This window comes from Aotus nancymaae, unplaced genomic scaffold (genome assembly GCF_030222135.1).
Source record: "Aotus nancymaae isolate 86718 unplaced genomic scaffold, 86718_ANA_hifiasm-v0.15.2.pri h1tg000020l, whole genome shotgun sequence".
Lineage (NCBI taxonomy): Eukaryota > Metazoa > Chordata > Mammalia > Primates > Aotidae > Aotus > Aotus nancymaae.
The window spans coordinates 20,297,225-20,312,538 of NW_026988432.1; the positions used below are offsets into that span (position 1 = coordinate 20,297,225).

General features: G+C 42.7%; 1 protein-coding gene across 1 annotated transcript; it reads right to left on the bottom strand.

Annotated features, from left to right (window-relative positions):
- Positions 1 to 1,538: 1,538 nt before the first annotated feature.
- On the bottom strand, positions 1,539 to 12,212 carry ST8SIA3 (ST8 alpha-N-acetyl-neuraminide alpha-2,8-sialyltransferase 3). The gene is made up of 4 exons (XM_012446471.3): positions 11,968 to 12,212; positions 10,477 to 10,599; positions 7,509 to 8,066; positions 1,539 to 5,065 (listed from the first exon to the last, which is right to left on the bottom strand). Exons 1-4 carry the CDS (start codon positions 12,144 to 12,146, stop codon positions 4,783 to 4,785), a joined length of 1,143 nt encoding a protein of 380 aa, XP_012301894.1. The 5' UTR covers positions 12,147 to 12,212; the 3' UTR covers positions 1,539 to 4,782.
- Positions 12,213 to 15,314: the final 3,102 nt, after the last annotated feature.

Consider the following 15,314-nt stretch of genomic DNA (forward strand, 5'->3'; position numbering starts at 1 on the left):
GAGAGGCATAATGAGTCATTTTGGTGCTTGGTACCAACTGATCTGTGGCCTTGATTAATCGGGCCACAGAGTCCAGACAGGTCAATCAGCTGGCCAAGGTGTCCTCAATCCCCAGCACCCAGGGTGCTCCATCTGGGCTCTCCAGCCACAAACACACAGCCCCTTTGTAAGCAAAGTAACAGCTCTACACATTCAGGGAGAAATAGAGGCTTAAACAGAAACTTCTGCCTAGGGCATTCAAACAATTATGGGAAAAAAGGTTTTAAGAATCCAGAATTATACAGAAAATTACTCAGTTTGTCATTTTGCACATGAAGACCCACAAAATTATTTGTATATATTCTTAGCATATTGAACCAAACACAATATTTCAAAGTATGCTGTGCTGTTGAGATTACCTATAAAATAGAAGGCATTTCTTAACTCAAGGGACCCCTGATGAAACTTATAAATGTGGAGAAGTACACAACCATTTTCAGCCTTCAGCTTCTAAATTATGCATACACGTTACTGAAACAAGGCTTTATTAAGATGAATAGCTTATTGGGTAAGATTCCAGCTGTCAAGCATGAACCACCAGTAACTAAATTGTTATTTACCAAATCATGATTTACCAAGAGAGTTTTCTTTCATCTCAGGAAGAAGGTAGGTGATAATCGGTGAACAGTTGTATACCCACACAAGAATTTCCCTTATTATTCTGTGTTGGGAAGTAATTTTTGGGAGGGGAGAACCTTTTCTCCTTTTTTATAGCCTTTCTAACTTACGTGCCCTGCAGATCCCAGACCAAAATCACTTTCCCCGTGAGCCCGGCTTCACTTAATGCTGATAAGGCCAAGAAGTTCTAGAGGAGGAATCATAATTTCTCCACTAATTGACTATGTCATCTTGGGCAAATCACCTAGCCTCTCTGTTTCTTCATTTTCTCATTTGCAAAGTCAGGAATCAAAACTGGAGAAGCTGTAGGCCTCTTCATTTCCAATGTCCTAGCATTCTACAATGTTTTCCCTGCTTCCTTTGACTTCAGGTCAATACCGCTTTGTTGTCTGAGAGTGCCTAATAATTAGTGGCTTGACTCAAATCAGAAGAAATGTTCTCTCATTCTTTGGCTTCCCCACCAAATTAGGTTTGTCTTGGCACTCACATTCATGGATAAGTAGTGGCTTGGGCATAAGGAGGCTGGAGGCAGGGGCAGCGGTTCTTCCTTTGCACATCCTTGCTGGTAGCCCCACGGCCAGGTACCTGACATCAATGTCACAGACAGATGGCACAACAGTCATAGCACTGCCAGGCACACACAATGCTACTAAACATACAGCACTTTTACAATAGTCACAGACACTTACGACACAGACACAAGGTGGAGAAATGATAGACATTTTAATAATCAAATATGGGAGAGATTTTTGGGGCATGGGAGGAATTCTTGACACCACCATTTAACCCTGTCTCCCTTGGATCTGTGTCTGCATATGACACTCAGAATAAACAATGAAAACCGAGGGTCTAGCATCAAGCAGGTTGACAAATGTTTGTGATTATTTCCCCTTTCTGCAACTTAATTGGTTATCTGTGTTGGTGTTAGCGGTAGAGAGCCTTGGGGGCTTTATGGTAAAATGTATTCCAATAGTTGGAGGTGGACTCTCCTGTGAGTATCCTAAAAAAGGGAAAGGCTCTGACAAAAGGATATAATTAGTCTAGAACCAACAAATCAAGGTCAATGCAAAACTCAGGGCATGTATCTGTAGCTGACTGAGGAGGAAAGAGCCAATGGTCCTGAGCTGATTACTGCTCAGTTCACTGCACTTGACTACCCAAGCCTGGGAGCTGCAGGACAGCCAGCTGCCTTTCTAATCAGGACACTTGGGGCACACACACTTTTTTGGTCATAAAAGTGGTTGTATAGATTTGAAACAGTCTTTAAAAACAAACAGAGTTTGCATGATCAGCTAGAAGCTGCTATTCTTCAAAAGAGAAGGGTGATCTATTGGGATCATCTCCAGGAAGTCCTCCTTAAAAGCAGAGATGAGCCTGATCTCTAAACCCCGCAAATTCCGAAGAGAAGTCCATTTCCTCACTATTTTGAATTTTCATTAAAGTAATAGATGACACAGTGGTGGAGGATGGGAAGGTCCTCCTACTCTAAGGTTAAGATGGAGCCAAGAATGCAGTGAGATTTTAAAAATCTCTCTGAACTTTAAAAAAAGCATCCTTGGCATTATGATGAGATAAAATTTAAATAGTCCACTACAGAACAATAAACTGTTTTTAGAGATTATGGTCTTTTCCTCTTTTAACCTGCTTTCATTTAAAGTGTCTATGCATTTATATTTAGTGAAAACGAATGGGCACACTGGGATTAAAACTCCAGAGTCAGAATCTGGCCCATGTAATATTGGCATTAATATCACTTAGCTGTAACCAAATGAACTAAGAGCACAGGAACAGCCAACTAAACACTTCTGTCAGTTAGCAGTCTCTCAGTGATCCCAACACAGCGCAGTGTGAGGATAGTACAGTCCTCTTCCAAGGGACAGGGAACAGGGGCCGGGTGCAGTGGTTCATGCCTGTAATCCCAGCACTTTGGGAGGCCGAGGCGGGTGGATTGCTTGAGGTCAGGAGTTCAAGACAAGCCTGACCAACATGGTGAAACCCCGTGTGTACTAAAAATACAAAAATTAGCCGGGTGTGGTGGCAGGCGCCTGTAATCCCAGCTGCATGGGAGGCTGAAGCAGAAGAATCACTGGAACCCAGAAGGCAGATATTGCAGTGAGCTGAGGTTGTACCGCTGCACTCCAGTCTGGGTGACAGAGAGAGACTTCATCCCAAACAAAACAAAAACGAAACAAAAAAAACCAAAGGGACAGGGAACAAACATGGTGTGGTTGTGATACCCATTAAATTATACCACTGAATTTAAAATGTTTTTAATATCTCCTGTTATAATTATATGGTAATGTGTGTCACAGTTGGCAACACATTTGAACTTGGTGTTGATTCGTTTGTTAACATCTGGATCTATGCAAGCTATTCTAATTAGATTGCTTTCTGAAAAGAATAATAAGGCAGTGTTAGGATCAGGCAGAAGGTGAGCATAAGGGTGGTGTCTTTCTTTACCATATTTGGTTTAATTTTAGGCATGATCATACTTCCTAAAGAGGGGCAATGAGCTGATTACTGAACTGCAGCACATTTTTAAAACAGTTATTTGTCACATTGCAGGCAATCTAGATTTCAGGAAAAGAATGAGCTGCCCCACTCAAATTCGTAACAAATATGCTTGACTGGCATTTGGAAAGAAGAAAGAAACTCTTATTAAAATTTAACATCAATTTGGCCAGACTTTGGGCTGATTTGGAAGAACAAAGTGCTGCTCAGTAAAAAGCCAGGAATGGGAATGATTTGATTTCTACTCATAAGGCTGAAATAAAGAAAATGAGAATGGCCAGCGACTTCCTTCATGGCACATCTACATAATCTTGGATTCCAACTCTTGCCACTACACAATGGCTTTTTCTTTTGAAATGCTTAATTTGTAGGTATATAGCTCTGACTTCGGTGGAAAGAGGAAACAGCCAGTGCTACAATGTTCTTAAAGAGAACAAATGGTTCTGGATTGGTGGTTGTGCACACAATGATATGGAAAACGACTGCACCTCAGCACTATTCACATGGGTGCCCAGCCTGGCCAAGCTCCTCCTCCACTTTATCCCAGCTGGAGTGGGTGACATGGTTATCACACTTTAGGGTACACAGGATTCCATAACAACTTCTAAGTATTCTTCCTTTTCCTTTATGTGTCCAGGATCTTAAGCTGATTCACTGCCTCTATATTCTGAGACAAGACCCAGCCCAGTGCATGGGTTGGGATCATGGGAGGCACTAAATTTAGGCTGAAATGGCCTTGAGATGTAGCCACGGTGCTATCATTTGCCATAATAATGCCTAAGTCAAGAGATGCAATGCCACCCACGACCTAGCCTTTTTTGTGATCATGAAAGATGCACTGCCCTGTATCCCACTCACCACAGAGGGACCATACTGCTGCAGAATGACTGAATGGACTAGTGAGGACTGCATCAGAGGCATTTTTAAAAAAAGGAATCACAAGGGGGTCCATCATGATTTGCTCATTTTGTCATGAAACATCAAAGTTACCCAGAACCTTAAACACATCAAATACAAATGCAACACATACAAGCAAAGCGAATTCAATAGGATTCCTAGCAAATTATTAAATTCCACGGTGGTAGGGCAGGGAGTCGTTGCAGAGAGAGAGAGAGAGAGAGAGGATGATGATGATAGAGATAGAGATAGGGAGAGAGACAGAAGATGAGATATGCAAACCAATTTTTTACATTTCCATTTTTCACAGTCTGATCCCACCAGGAAAAGATACTGCCCCAGTTGGCCAGAGGCCTCTGATTATGAGGACTGTATCTGAGCAGAGCTGCAGAAACTATAGCTCTGGTCCTCATAAAAATGAGAGACAGTTTATTATTAAAATCTAAACATGAAAATACTTCAAACTGTTTCATTAGCAGCATAGTTCCAAATGCAACATTCTCTTTATCAATCAAGTCTAAACCATGTGGCTTCAATGCATGTCCTGCTAAATCTGCTAAAACTCTTAAAAGAGCAGTGCAAAAGAGAAAAGACATCTTTCCCTTTAAATGGCAGACAATCCTTATAAAACATTCTCTAGGGTTCTATTCTGAAGACTATTCAATTTGATTTGGGGCACTTTTTAAACAGCCATTTGGCACTTTCCGTTCGGAGTTCTTAGGCACAGTGTGACAGAGTCAGCTTGGTGAGCCCTTCCCCATGCATTCGGTACAGCAGCTGAAACTCAGCAGGCAGCTGGTGGGACTCCTGCCACTTGGTGGTAAATTTGGTTCCTTTTTTGTCATAGTAATGGTATGGAAGATCTTCCCTTGTGTTAGGGTCAAATCCAAAAGGCCAAAATCCATACAAGTGGATCTCTTCACATATTGCTGACGCAAGGGTGTACATAAGAATACCTGTGCTCAGTCGTTTAGGTGACAAATGTTTGTTTTTCCAGTACCTGTGGAACAATAAGTACATGTGGATTCAGAGATCAGCGTTGAAGTTTTCAATCAGCAAGGTCAATCTGACTGGGCTAGGTAGTGGATTTGTCAGTGTAACTTTTAAATAGTACTTGCCTTGAAATTATCTTTTAGGTGACAAAAAACAAAAAACAAAAAAACGAACCTCTGGGCACAACTGGCTACATAATTTGAGAGATCCAGTAAGAAATAAAAATGTGGATTCTTGGTTCAAAAGTATAGTGCAAGAGCAAAGTATTAAACCAAGTGTCGGGCCCTTCTGAGCATGGGATTTCCTGGGATCACACTTTTTACATACCTTTGAAGCTGGACCTTGGAGCTGCCCCTGCCCCTGGGATTCTCTAAAGAGTAGTGTGGCTCTGACTCAGCAGTGACACAACAGAAGGCCACCAAAAAGAATGATTGTGCCTTTCTTACATAAAGGGCTCTTGGATAGGGTGAAGGAGGTTGTTTAATCTAAGGGGAACTCCTCTGTCCCTTCCTTTCTCAAACCTAGAACTAAATCCTTCATTGAGGGTTTAGAAAGACTGTGGAGCTTTATTTTTCTTCACTGTCTTGTAAAAGATTGTATTCCTTGCTTCTTTGTCTTCTAACTAGGGGTCCCCAAGCCCATCTTCAGCATGTCACAATCTGGCATGTTAAATTTTTTTAAATTCAGAAAGTATGTAAGAAGTATTAAATGTAAATAATAAATTATAGTTGTTATTCCTTCCATATTTAAATAATGTTAATACTCTGAAGCCTTCCTGCTGATACTGCCAAATATGTGAGGCTTCTATGTGTTATGTGTATTTATCACTGAGATGCAGGCAGAATTAAACTATTCATGAGTCTGGTTTCTATGGACTGTATTTCCTTCCAGTTTTCATTGACCCCATGTATTTTGTTGAAGCCTGAGTAGCTATGAAACATTATGATTAACTCCACTTTTGTGGCAGGCAGTCACACAGGCTAGTTTCTGAAAGTTTCTAAGCACATGTAGTTCCTTCTTCATGACTTGAAGGTTTTAAAGGTGAACCTTTCTCCTTCCAGATGAAATTTACTTTGACAATGTTTTTGGTTGTCTCCTGCCAACTGTCCCATGGGTAAATAACTTCTTTGGGTAAATAACTTCTGTTTTGGGTAAATAACTTCTGCTTTGGGTAAATAACTTCTGCTCCTTGTACCTCAGTTGACTCATCTTTAAACTTAGGAGCTGGGCTACATTACCACTTAAAAAGGTGACCATATACCCTGGGGAACTGGAACAATCCCAGTTTGTCAGTTATCTGTGTTGTAATTATTAATAGCATCATCTTTCTCTTAAAGAAAAAGTTCCAGTTTGGACTGTAAATTATGGCATCACTCTACCGTTGAGATACACACCAGTTTATTATACTATAATTCCTCCTCCTACGAGAGGTTAACGAAACAGATCTTACATATGGTGAACTTTAGGTGACTACAGGATAGGAATAATTTATTGTGGAACAAAGATCTTCAGAATTCCCTGTTTACCAGGTCTCCCAGAACCCACCCCAACTTGTAATAAAATCTGGAGCTATGTTAGGACACTGAAGCTCCTTACATAGGGGAAACTGAAATTGAATTAATTTTCTCCAGATAAAGGAAAAAAAATTCTACAAATAATCTTGTTTTATAAAATGCCCTGGACTAGTGGTTCTCAATTCTGACTGCATATTGGAATCATCAGGGGAGTTGTTAAAAATACCAAGTACCTGGTCTCCACCTCCTTGCCCACCAGATAAATTACATTAGGATCTCTTGAGGCAGAGCCCAGACAATAGTATTTTTAATGCTCTCAAGTGATTCTAATGTATAACCAGATTTGAAAATCACAAGACTAGATGAAAATATTGCATCCCTGGCTGATTTGGCTATCAAATTCCAAGAGATAACCACATGCTCATAAAATACTTTTTTCCATGTTTTTGCACTCAAGTATCAGATTATAAAGGTAGATTGTGTAATTTATGATTTACTTAGGCAGTTTGCTAACCTTGGATATCTAAAAAACACATAAATTTAAGTCAACTGCATCATTTCTACAAAAAACACTTGCTTTGTCTCTAGCCACTGGCATTCTTGGAATATAGCTATCTATTTAAAGAAAATTCTTGATTCGTGGTGATTTTCATGACTGCTCCATAGCCTTACTACCAAGGGAGAGGACAAAGAATAGAGACAAGAGACTCATGAAGCACCAGTGCTTCCATTTGACACTTGGTTACCAGCTGTGGGTAGATGGAACTTCTTAGCTAGAATGATTCATTCATTCACTCATTACAAAGGATATGAGTTTCTCCAAACTACTAACTAACCGTAACAACTGAAGAATTGGATGGCTCCCACCCCCAAGAGATTACAACATTGATTTGCCATCTGGTAGGGTATGAGTAAAATGCAATAAAATATACACACCTGTTGACATGTTGCATTATATTTCCCGGCCAAGCCAATTGGACTTTTAACTGACCTCTGTGTTCAACAAAAAAGTCAACTAATGTCCTGGTCACAGTTGCTGAAGTGTGGAAGAAAAATGCAGGGATCCAAAGAATGGCCCCATCAAGCTTTTTTAAACTGAGGAAAAAGTTGTTACGATCCTGAATAGTCAAGAGATTGTTGTAATATTTTTCCAGGATGCTGGGGTTGAAGGTGGTAAGGTTGGTTTTTCTTCCAACATCTCTTTGGAAAGCCTCCGTAGGGGCGAAATTGCAACGGAAAACAAAATCTGATTTATCTATTTCTTGTCCACACTGGCTCCCTGTCAGGATCCCACTATTTCCAACCACAGCACAAATATTATAATGCTTGTTCATAATGGGTGACACATCTGGAAGCAGTGACCGGAAGTTATTGCTAATAGAGAAAACATATTTATGGCTGGAATAATCATAGTGCATCAGTTGTCCAATCCGAACACTATTCTTGGTCAAAGAAAAATTTTTTATTACATCGACATGCTGAAGAATTTCTTGCCTAAAATAAAAAGAAATTCATTAAAAGCATTCCATTCAGAAGAATTGATTTTTCCATCTTATGTCTTATGCTGCCATTGCATTCAGTGGGAATCTTAGACTTATTGAATCCAAAAAAGATTATACATACATAATTGTGATCCTTGAAGGGAGGACTACTTCAGAATGTATACATATTCTAATCTTTCAGTCAGTTTCTGGGTATATTCTTTGAGGCTTATAAATGCAACTTTCAGTTTAAGCTGCCATTCCTTGGTTTTCTACTCTATGTGAAGAGTGTATCTTATTTAATCAGCAGGGAGGCATAGACCAAATTGTGTCAGAAAATACAGAGAGACAATTTACACAGGCCTGAAAGAGCTCACATTAATACACAAACATTAGTAACACAGAGTTTGTAACTAGGTTCTACTTGTTTGTTACTGGGCTGCAGTGCTCAAAGAATATCAAATATCATTGGTGTCCAAATAAAAGCCAAGCAGATATGAGTTGGTATAGCACTATCTATTATTAAAATAGGAAGATGGTAATAGCAGTGGGTATAGCTGAATATTTAATAGAAATGAGATGATAATCTCATTAAGGTCCTTTGAATAATGAAACAGAGATTGTTTTCTATTTGATTATACAGAAACACAATTTAGTTGAAGAAATTTAATCCTTAGAAAACAAGGCTATTATAAATCCTAAAAATATGTCCATATTCTAACAATTAAGTACATAAACAAGGCAAGACTGATACTTAGAACTAATTTCAGGTTGTTTTTGTATTGAGCTTTAAGTAAAATTAAGTATCTCTTCTTAAAGTTTCAGCTATTTATAATATTCAAAAGAGATCAGTAACATGCTACTTTGCTGCTAGATTCTCCAATATTAAATAAACCCATTAAATTTCTTGAAACTTTTGCCTAAAATGTAGCAGGAATGAAATGAAATGCTTTGCATATCATCACATTGCCTGGAATTTTATTTTAAAAAATGACTTCATTCTTCAAAATATAGGCAACAGCAACTGAAATCTTTAAAACTCCCCAAGTTACCAGTACCATTCTTACAAGCTGTTAAAAAGGTAAGGCAGATTTTAAATGCTACTTGTAAAAATTTAATTAAAGATTATTTAATTAATTGAAATGAGGGAAGTTTTGAGAAGGAAATATTCTTCTGACTGGTCATTTGGGTCACATGGCCTAGTTGGGAAGAATATTTTTTATTACGTTAGAAACATGTTTTAGGGAAAGCTAGAATGTGTTCTCCCCATGAAAATTTTCTGGGTTGTCCATAAAATTAATATTGAATTAAAACCCTCCCAATTATTAAAAAAAACCCACAGCACTTCTAGAGTTTTAGATTGATCGATTTTCATGAACTAATTTATAATTAAAGTGTTTTAAAAATGTTAATCATAATCATATGACTGTATGTTGACTTTTCAACTAAACAATATTTTCATGATACCGTGAGTATCCACTGCATTTGTTTTAATTCTGCCCATAGATTAAACTTTTAAAAGCGAGAGAGAGCAATCACTAGAAATGCTATGACCAAAACACAACTCCCTAAATAGAGTGGTTCGTAAAATAAGTATTCACACTTCTAATGAATACACTAGATGGCTCACATCCCATTTAGCAGTACAATCCCACCATGAAGGAAGGAGTAATGAGTTATCGTGGTTTGCTAAGAGTAGACCAGAATCACTGAGTAGAATAAATATATTTGAACAAATCTCATCCTTCTTCCTTCCACCTAAAAAAACAAAAAACAAAACCAATAACCAAAAACCATCTTATGTGTATAAAGTGAAGCTGCTACAACTAGTATGAATTGAGTTAGGTAGCTTTACAATAAGTTTAAATCTGTAAAGACAATGAAAACAGGCAAAACCAAAACAAAACCAGTTAAATACCTACATATATTTGGGCCAGCATTTTTACCAGCATTTGATGGAGACAGATTATGGCATTTTCCGTGTGTTTCAGTGAAACAATACCATTTTATTCTATTTTTCAAGTTTTTTCTTTTTCAGTGAGGGAATGAAAATGTGTAGGGTGGTCTTTTTGCAACTAACCTTTTGTCTGTTTTTAAGAAATAGATGGCTTTGGCAGTACTTGCCAGACTTGTTAGCTGTAAATCATGGTGCTCAATCAAGCCCAAATGAAATACTTTTTTTTTCTTTTCAAATTGGTCCTCCTGATGTGTCCTTTTTATGAAAGGGCACTACATACACAGGGGAGGGCTCCTGATCATTGCTTTGTGCAGTCAGGCCAAGAAAACAATGCAGATACACCTGGTGGTGAGGGTGGGAGGTATAGATGTTTGTTGTTTTAGATGTTTTTGTTTGCTTGTTTTTGTTTTGTTTTGAGCTCCAGAATTCTTAAAAGCACCTTTTAGGTCTTTTCCGCCTATCCTACCTTTGATGTAAAAACGCTGTCCGATTAAATGTCCACTTAGAAGGTTTCTCTTGGAGTTCCTGGGTGAGAGAATTCGTAATGGGCACAAATGACGGGTCTAGAAACTTCAGCGCAAATTGTGACCTGGAGAGGAGCATGAGCACAGACAAGCGTGCTGGCCTCAGCTTGGGGAAGCCGAGGTAGCCATTAAAAGTCCAGCGGCCGGGGCGGGGGCGGCTGGCACGCGCACGGGCTACGTTCCGTCCCGGAACCCCGCTCATTTGGTTCACCCTGTGCTCCCACACACGCCCGGGAGAAAGAAAGAAAACTAGGGAACCCTGTCTCCATTGTCCATCCCTCCGGGTGCCAGAGAGACCATAAAATGGCCGTCATGCGGAGAGCAGGGCGCACGCCGGGCCCAGGCGGCGCAGCGAGGACCAGGAAGTCAGCACCGCGGACAGCGGCCGCCCCGCCAGCCAAAGCCGCGACGCCCCCGCAGCCTGAGAGAATTGATTTTGGGGGAAAGGGCAGAGGAAACCGGAGGCCCAGGGCACTGCCGGGGGTGGCTCCTGCCTTAACCTCTTCCTTCCCGAGCCCACGTCCGATTTCGCTTCCTATAACTTGGCTGGGGACCCCCGGGGGCCGCCGGCCAACTCCGCTCCTCCGCCGAGGCGGGGCTCCTCTGGGTTCCGCGCCTCGGTCCCGGCTTGGACCACAGGTGGCACTTTGCAATTGCCACCTGCCGGTCAGGAGGCCTCGCTGGGAGAGTTCCCGGGGTCACAGGTAGGGGAGGGGGCTCTCGCAGAGCTGCGTCAAGCTGCGCCTGGAGCCTTCCCAGACCGGCCCTGAGCCTGGCAGCGACTCCGACCTGGCGAGGGTAAGCGGCCCTTCCAAGGCTCGCTTCCCTCAGGGGGCGGGGGAATTGCAGCAATCCCGGAAAGGGGGGTGGGCTGTGGCAGCGGTGGAAAGGGTCGAGGGAGAACGCCCCATGGGCTTCCTGATAATAAACCCGCGCAACGTTTGATAGCGGTGGGGGAGGAGAGGAGGAGGGCGCGAGGGGAGTCCGGCGCCTGCGCCATTAAACCGCCCGCACCGCCCCGAGCCCGGGCCCGGTCCGCGGAGTCTGCGGACAGGGCGCGGGGAGGGCGCTCCCCTCACGCCTGTCCACCTCGGCTCGCCGCCCCCTCCCGAACACACACACGGTCTTTCCCTCCACCCTCACCCTCCTGAAAGCCTCCCCCAACCCCCACTTCTGAAATGAGGGAAAGGATGCCGAGGAAGAATACGAGAAATGCAATCACATCGATTAGGACGACAGCTTCCAGGGGCTTTGGGTTAAAAAAATAAAAGGGAGGGGGAAGGGAGAATTAGAGAGAGGAGTGGAAGGACCGCGCAGTTATCTGGCCCAAAGAGTCTAGGAGAAGCAAAAACACCCCTCCCCCAGGCCTCCCCTTCCCCAAACACCCTATCAACCAAATTCCCGAGGGCGCTCGCACAGAGGCCCGCACTCACCGGAATCCCGCGTGGAACATGTACATTCGGGGCGCCCCCGGGCTGGCGTACTTGGGAGTGGTGAAGATGTTTTCCTTTTTCAGGGACACGTAGCTGATGAGCGATAAAATCAGCAGGGCGACGCTGAGCATGACCAGCCCGAGCACACTGGCGACCCGGGCCATTTTGCAGTTTCTCATCCCGGGCTGGGCTGGGTTCAGGGAAACCGGGGAAATCGGTCCATTGAGCGGCCAGCGGCTCGCTGGCGTGTGTGTGTGTGTGTGTGTGTGCGCGCACGGCGTGTGAGCGCGTGTGGCGGAGGAGGGGGACCCGGGCGGGGGGTTGGGGGGAGCGGCAAGGGCCGGGGGTGGGGGCAGGCAGGAGCTCCGGAGAGGAACGGGACCCCCCAGGCAGGGGCGCGCGGGGCCGAGCTCAGAGCAGGAAGATGGAGGGGCTGCGCGGCGGCGTGGCGATGGAGCGCGCAGCGCCGTGCGTCCCCGGCCGCCGGCTCAGGCTCCCCCGCGCGTTTCCAGCGAGGCTGCCATCTCCGCCGCCGCCTGCAAGATAAATGTGATTGGAATAATGTTACAGTTCGATCTAAGCACAGGATTTAATTAATGAACTCTAATCTCCCAAATAACCGGGGGGAGGGAGTGCTGGAGAGGGAGGGAGGAGGGGGAGGAGGTGGAGGGAGGAGGACTGAGGCTGCTAGGCTGCAGCCCGTGCCTACGGCCTCCCCGGTTGAGGGTGCCGGCGAGGAGGTGGCTGTGGAGAGCCAGGCGCCCAAACTTAGTTTAATGGACCATTCGTTACTTTATAATATCACGGAATAGGGAGACAAATAACCGGATTTGCCGTCCTGAAGGACAAACAACAGCTGGGTGCTTCTCAGAGAAGCAGAGATAACGGTTTTTGAAAGGCAGCTGTTTAAAAGCATCTCCCCTCATCAAGGCACGGCCCCGCCCCCACTCCCACCCCAAAAGAAGCTTCAAACAGCGACTGGGCCTGCCTGCCTTGGGAGCCCTTAAAACCTTCTTGGAATTTGTGAGAATGACTCCCCTGTCCACCTTTTATGGCCATCACATACTTCACTTATGCCTAAAGGGTGGATAGTGCCTAGTAAAGTTGCCAGGTGGCCTGTGAGTGGGAGGGCCTGCCTTCCTCTCTCCCTTTCCATCTCCCAGTGGATGGACAATGTGCTTGGCCCGAACATGACCAGGCCTGGTGGAGTCAGCCCTGCTTTAACTCTCCAACGCCCATTTTTCAGACCCATCCCTGGGGCCAGGCCTCCTAATGGGCTAGGTGGCTTGAGCCTCCCAGAACCTGAGGTCATTAAAAATACACAGAACCCTTTTATGAAGGAGCCCAAGAACCAAATGAGAGAGGCTGCCTCTGAGGGTGGAAGGAAAACGCACTGCCTAACACTTTGCATTGCTTGACCTTAAATTTGTTTTAGCCTATTCACGATTCTTGTTTTAATATCCATTAGAAATACAAATTAATCCATTTTTTCAGTCACGCAGTTGGGTGCTCAGGGGAAACTCACATGTTTCTTTAGCTCTGTCCTTTGCAATTATTATTATTATTTGTTTAATGGCCTCTGCCACCCTAGCTTTACTTTTGGCGTGGTCCTCCCGGTACTGGTCAATAAGCACTAGAGAAGAAAGCTGGAGGTGAGAAATTGGCCTTTGAGTTCTGATAAAGCAAGTAGAGATTTTTCCAAGGTGGTTATGACTTCTTTCTCTCCTGAACTTCTTGCCTTGTGGGCTTTGGTAGACCTAATGTTATGATCTGTCTGGGGGCTGTAGATTCCTTGAAGGGATGAGCTCCTGGTTTGTAAGCTTCTGCAGAGTAAGGGGCGTCTTCCTTCCCAATATGGTTTCTCACACACGTCGTGCTTGCTTAATGTTTGAAGACTTGATGAGCTCCCTTGGGTAACATATCTATGTGGTTGTGGACAGTGGCACACAGAATGCTCCTATTTGTTTCCAATGACAAAGGGGGTCGCTTTGCACCCTTTAGAGACTTTTTAACCAAAATGTAAAAATGTGGGTCAGGAGGACACAACCTCCTTTCCCCTATCGGGATTTTTTATTATTTTAAAAATTTCAGAAAAGTCTTGTGTGCCCAAATATGATGAACACTTGAACTGTATTTTTTGAATTGCTATTTTTTTAAGGAAAAAAAGAAAGATTGTACAAGTAAAGTGTAAAATGCCAAAGGGAGTAAGATCTTAAGAGAGTCATCGAGGAATGACACCTGCTAGAAAAAGTCTTCTTGAACAGGAAGTCAGGGCAACATGCTACGGAGAGGCAGCCCGGGGTGGTGTTACACCTTCAGGCTCTGGAGCCAGAAAGACATGACTTCAAAAGTATACTCTGGATATTATCAAAAACACAAAACATAACAAATGCTGGCAAGGATGAAGAGACAAGGGAACTCTTGTATACTGTGGGTGGGAATGCATACTAGCACAGCCACTATGGAGAACAGTACGGAGGTACCTGAAAAAACTACAAATTGAACTATCATAAGATCCAGTAATCCCATTACTGGGCATTTATGCAAAGGATGGAAATTAGTATGTCAAAGATATCTACAACCATGTTTATTGCCACACTATTCACAATAGCCAAGATATGGACCAACCCAAGTATTCAACAACAGATGAATGGGTAAAGAAAATGTGGTATATATGCATAGTGGAATCCCATTCGTCCATAAGTAAAAATGAAATTCTGTCATTCTCAGCAACATGAATGAGCCTGGAGGACATTACGTTAAGTGAAATAAGCCAGGAACAGAAAGTTAAACACCACATGTTCTCACTTATACACAGAAGCTAAAAAAGCTGATCTCAAAGAAGTAAAAAGTAGAACAGATAATACTAAAGGCTGGGAAGGGTAGGGGGAAGAGAGGATAAAATATTTATTAAAGGATACGAAATTACAGCTGGATAGAAGGAATAAGTTCTAGTGTTCTATAGCACTATTGGATGACTATAGTTACCAATAATGTATTATATATTTTCATATACCTAGAAGAGAGGATATTGAATGGCCCCCAAACAAAGAAATGATACAAATTTGAGGTAACAAATATGTTAATTACCTTGATCAGATCACTATGTATTGTATTTATCAAAATATTACTATGTACCTATAAATATGCATAATTATTATGTATCAATTAAATTAAATGCTTACAGCCAGGTGACCTTGGGTAGGTTACAGCTTCTCTATGTTTCAGTCTCCTCATCTGCAGAACTGGGGTAAAAATCTCTCTGGGTTTGAGGAAAGATTAAACAAAACATATAAAGCCTTTTGCACCCTGGTCTGTATTAAGCAGTTAATAAATATGAGCTAACA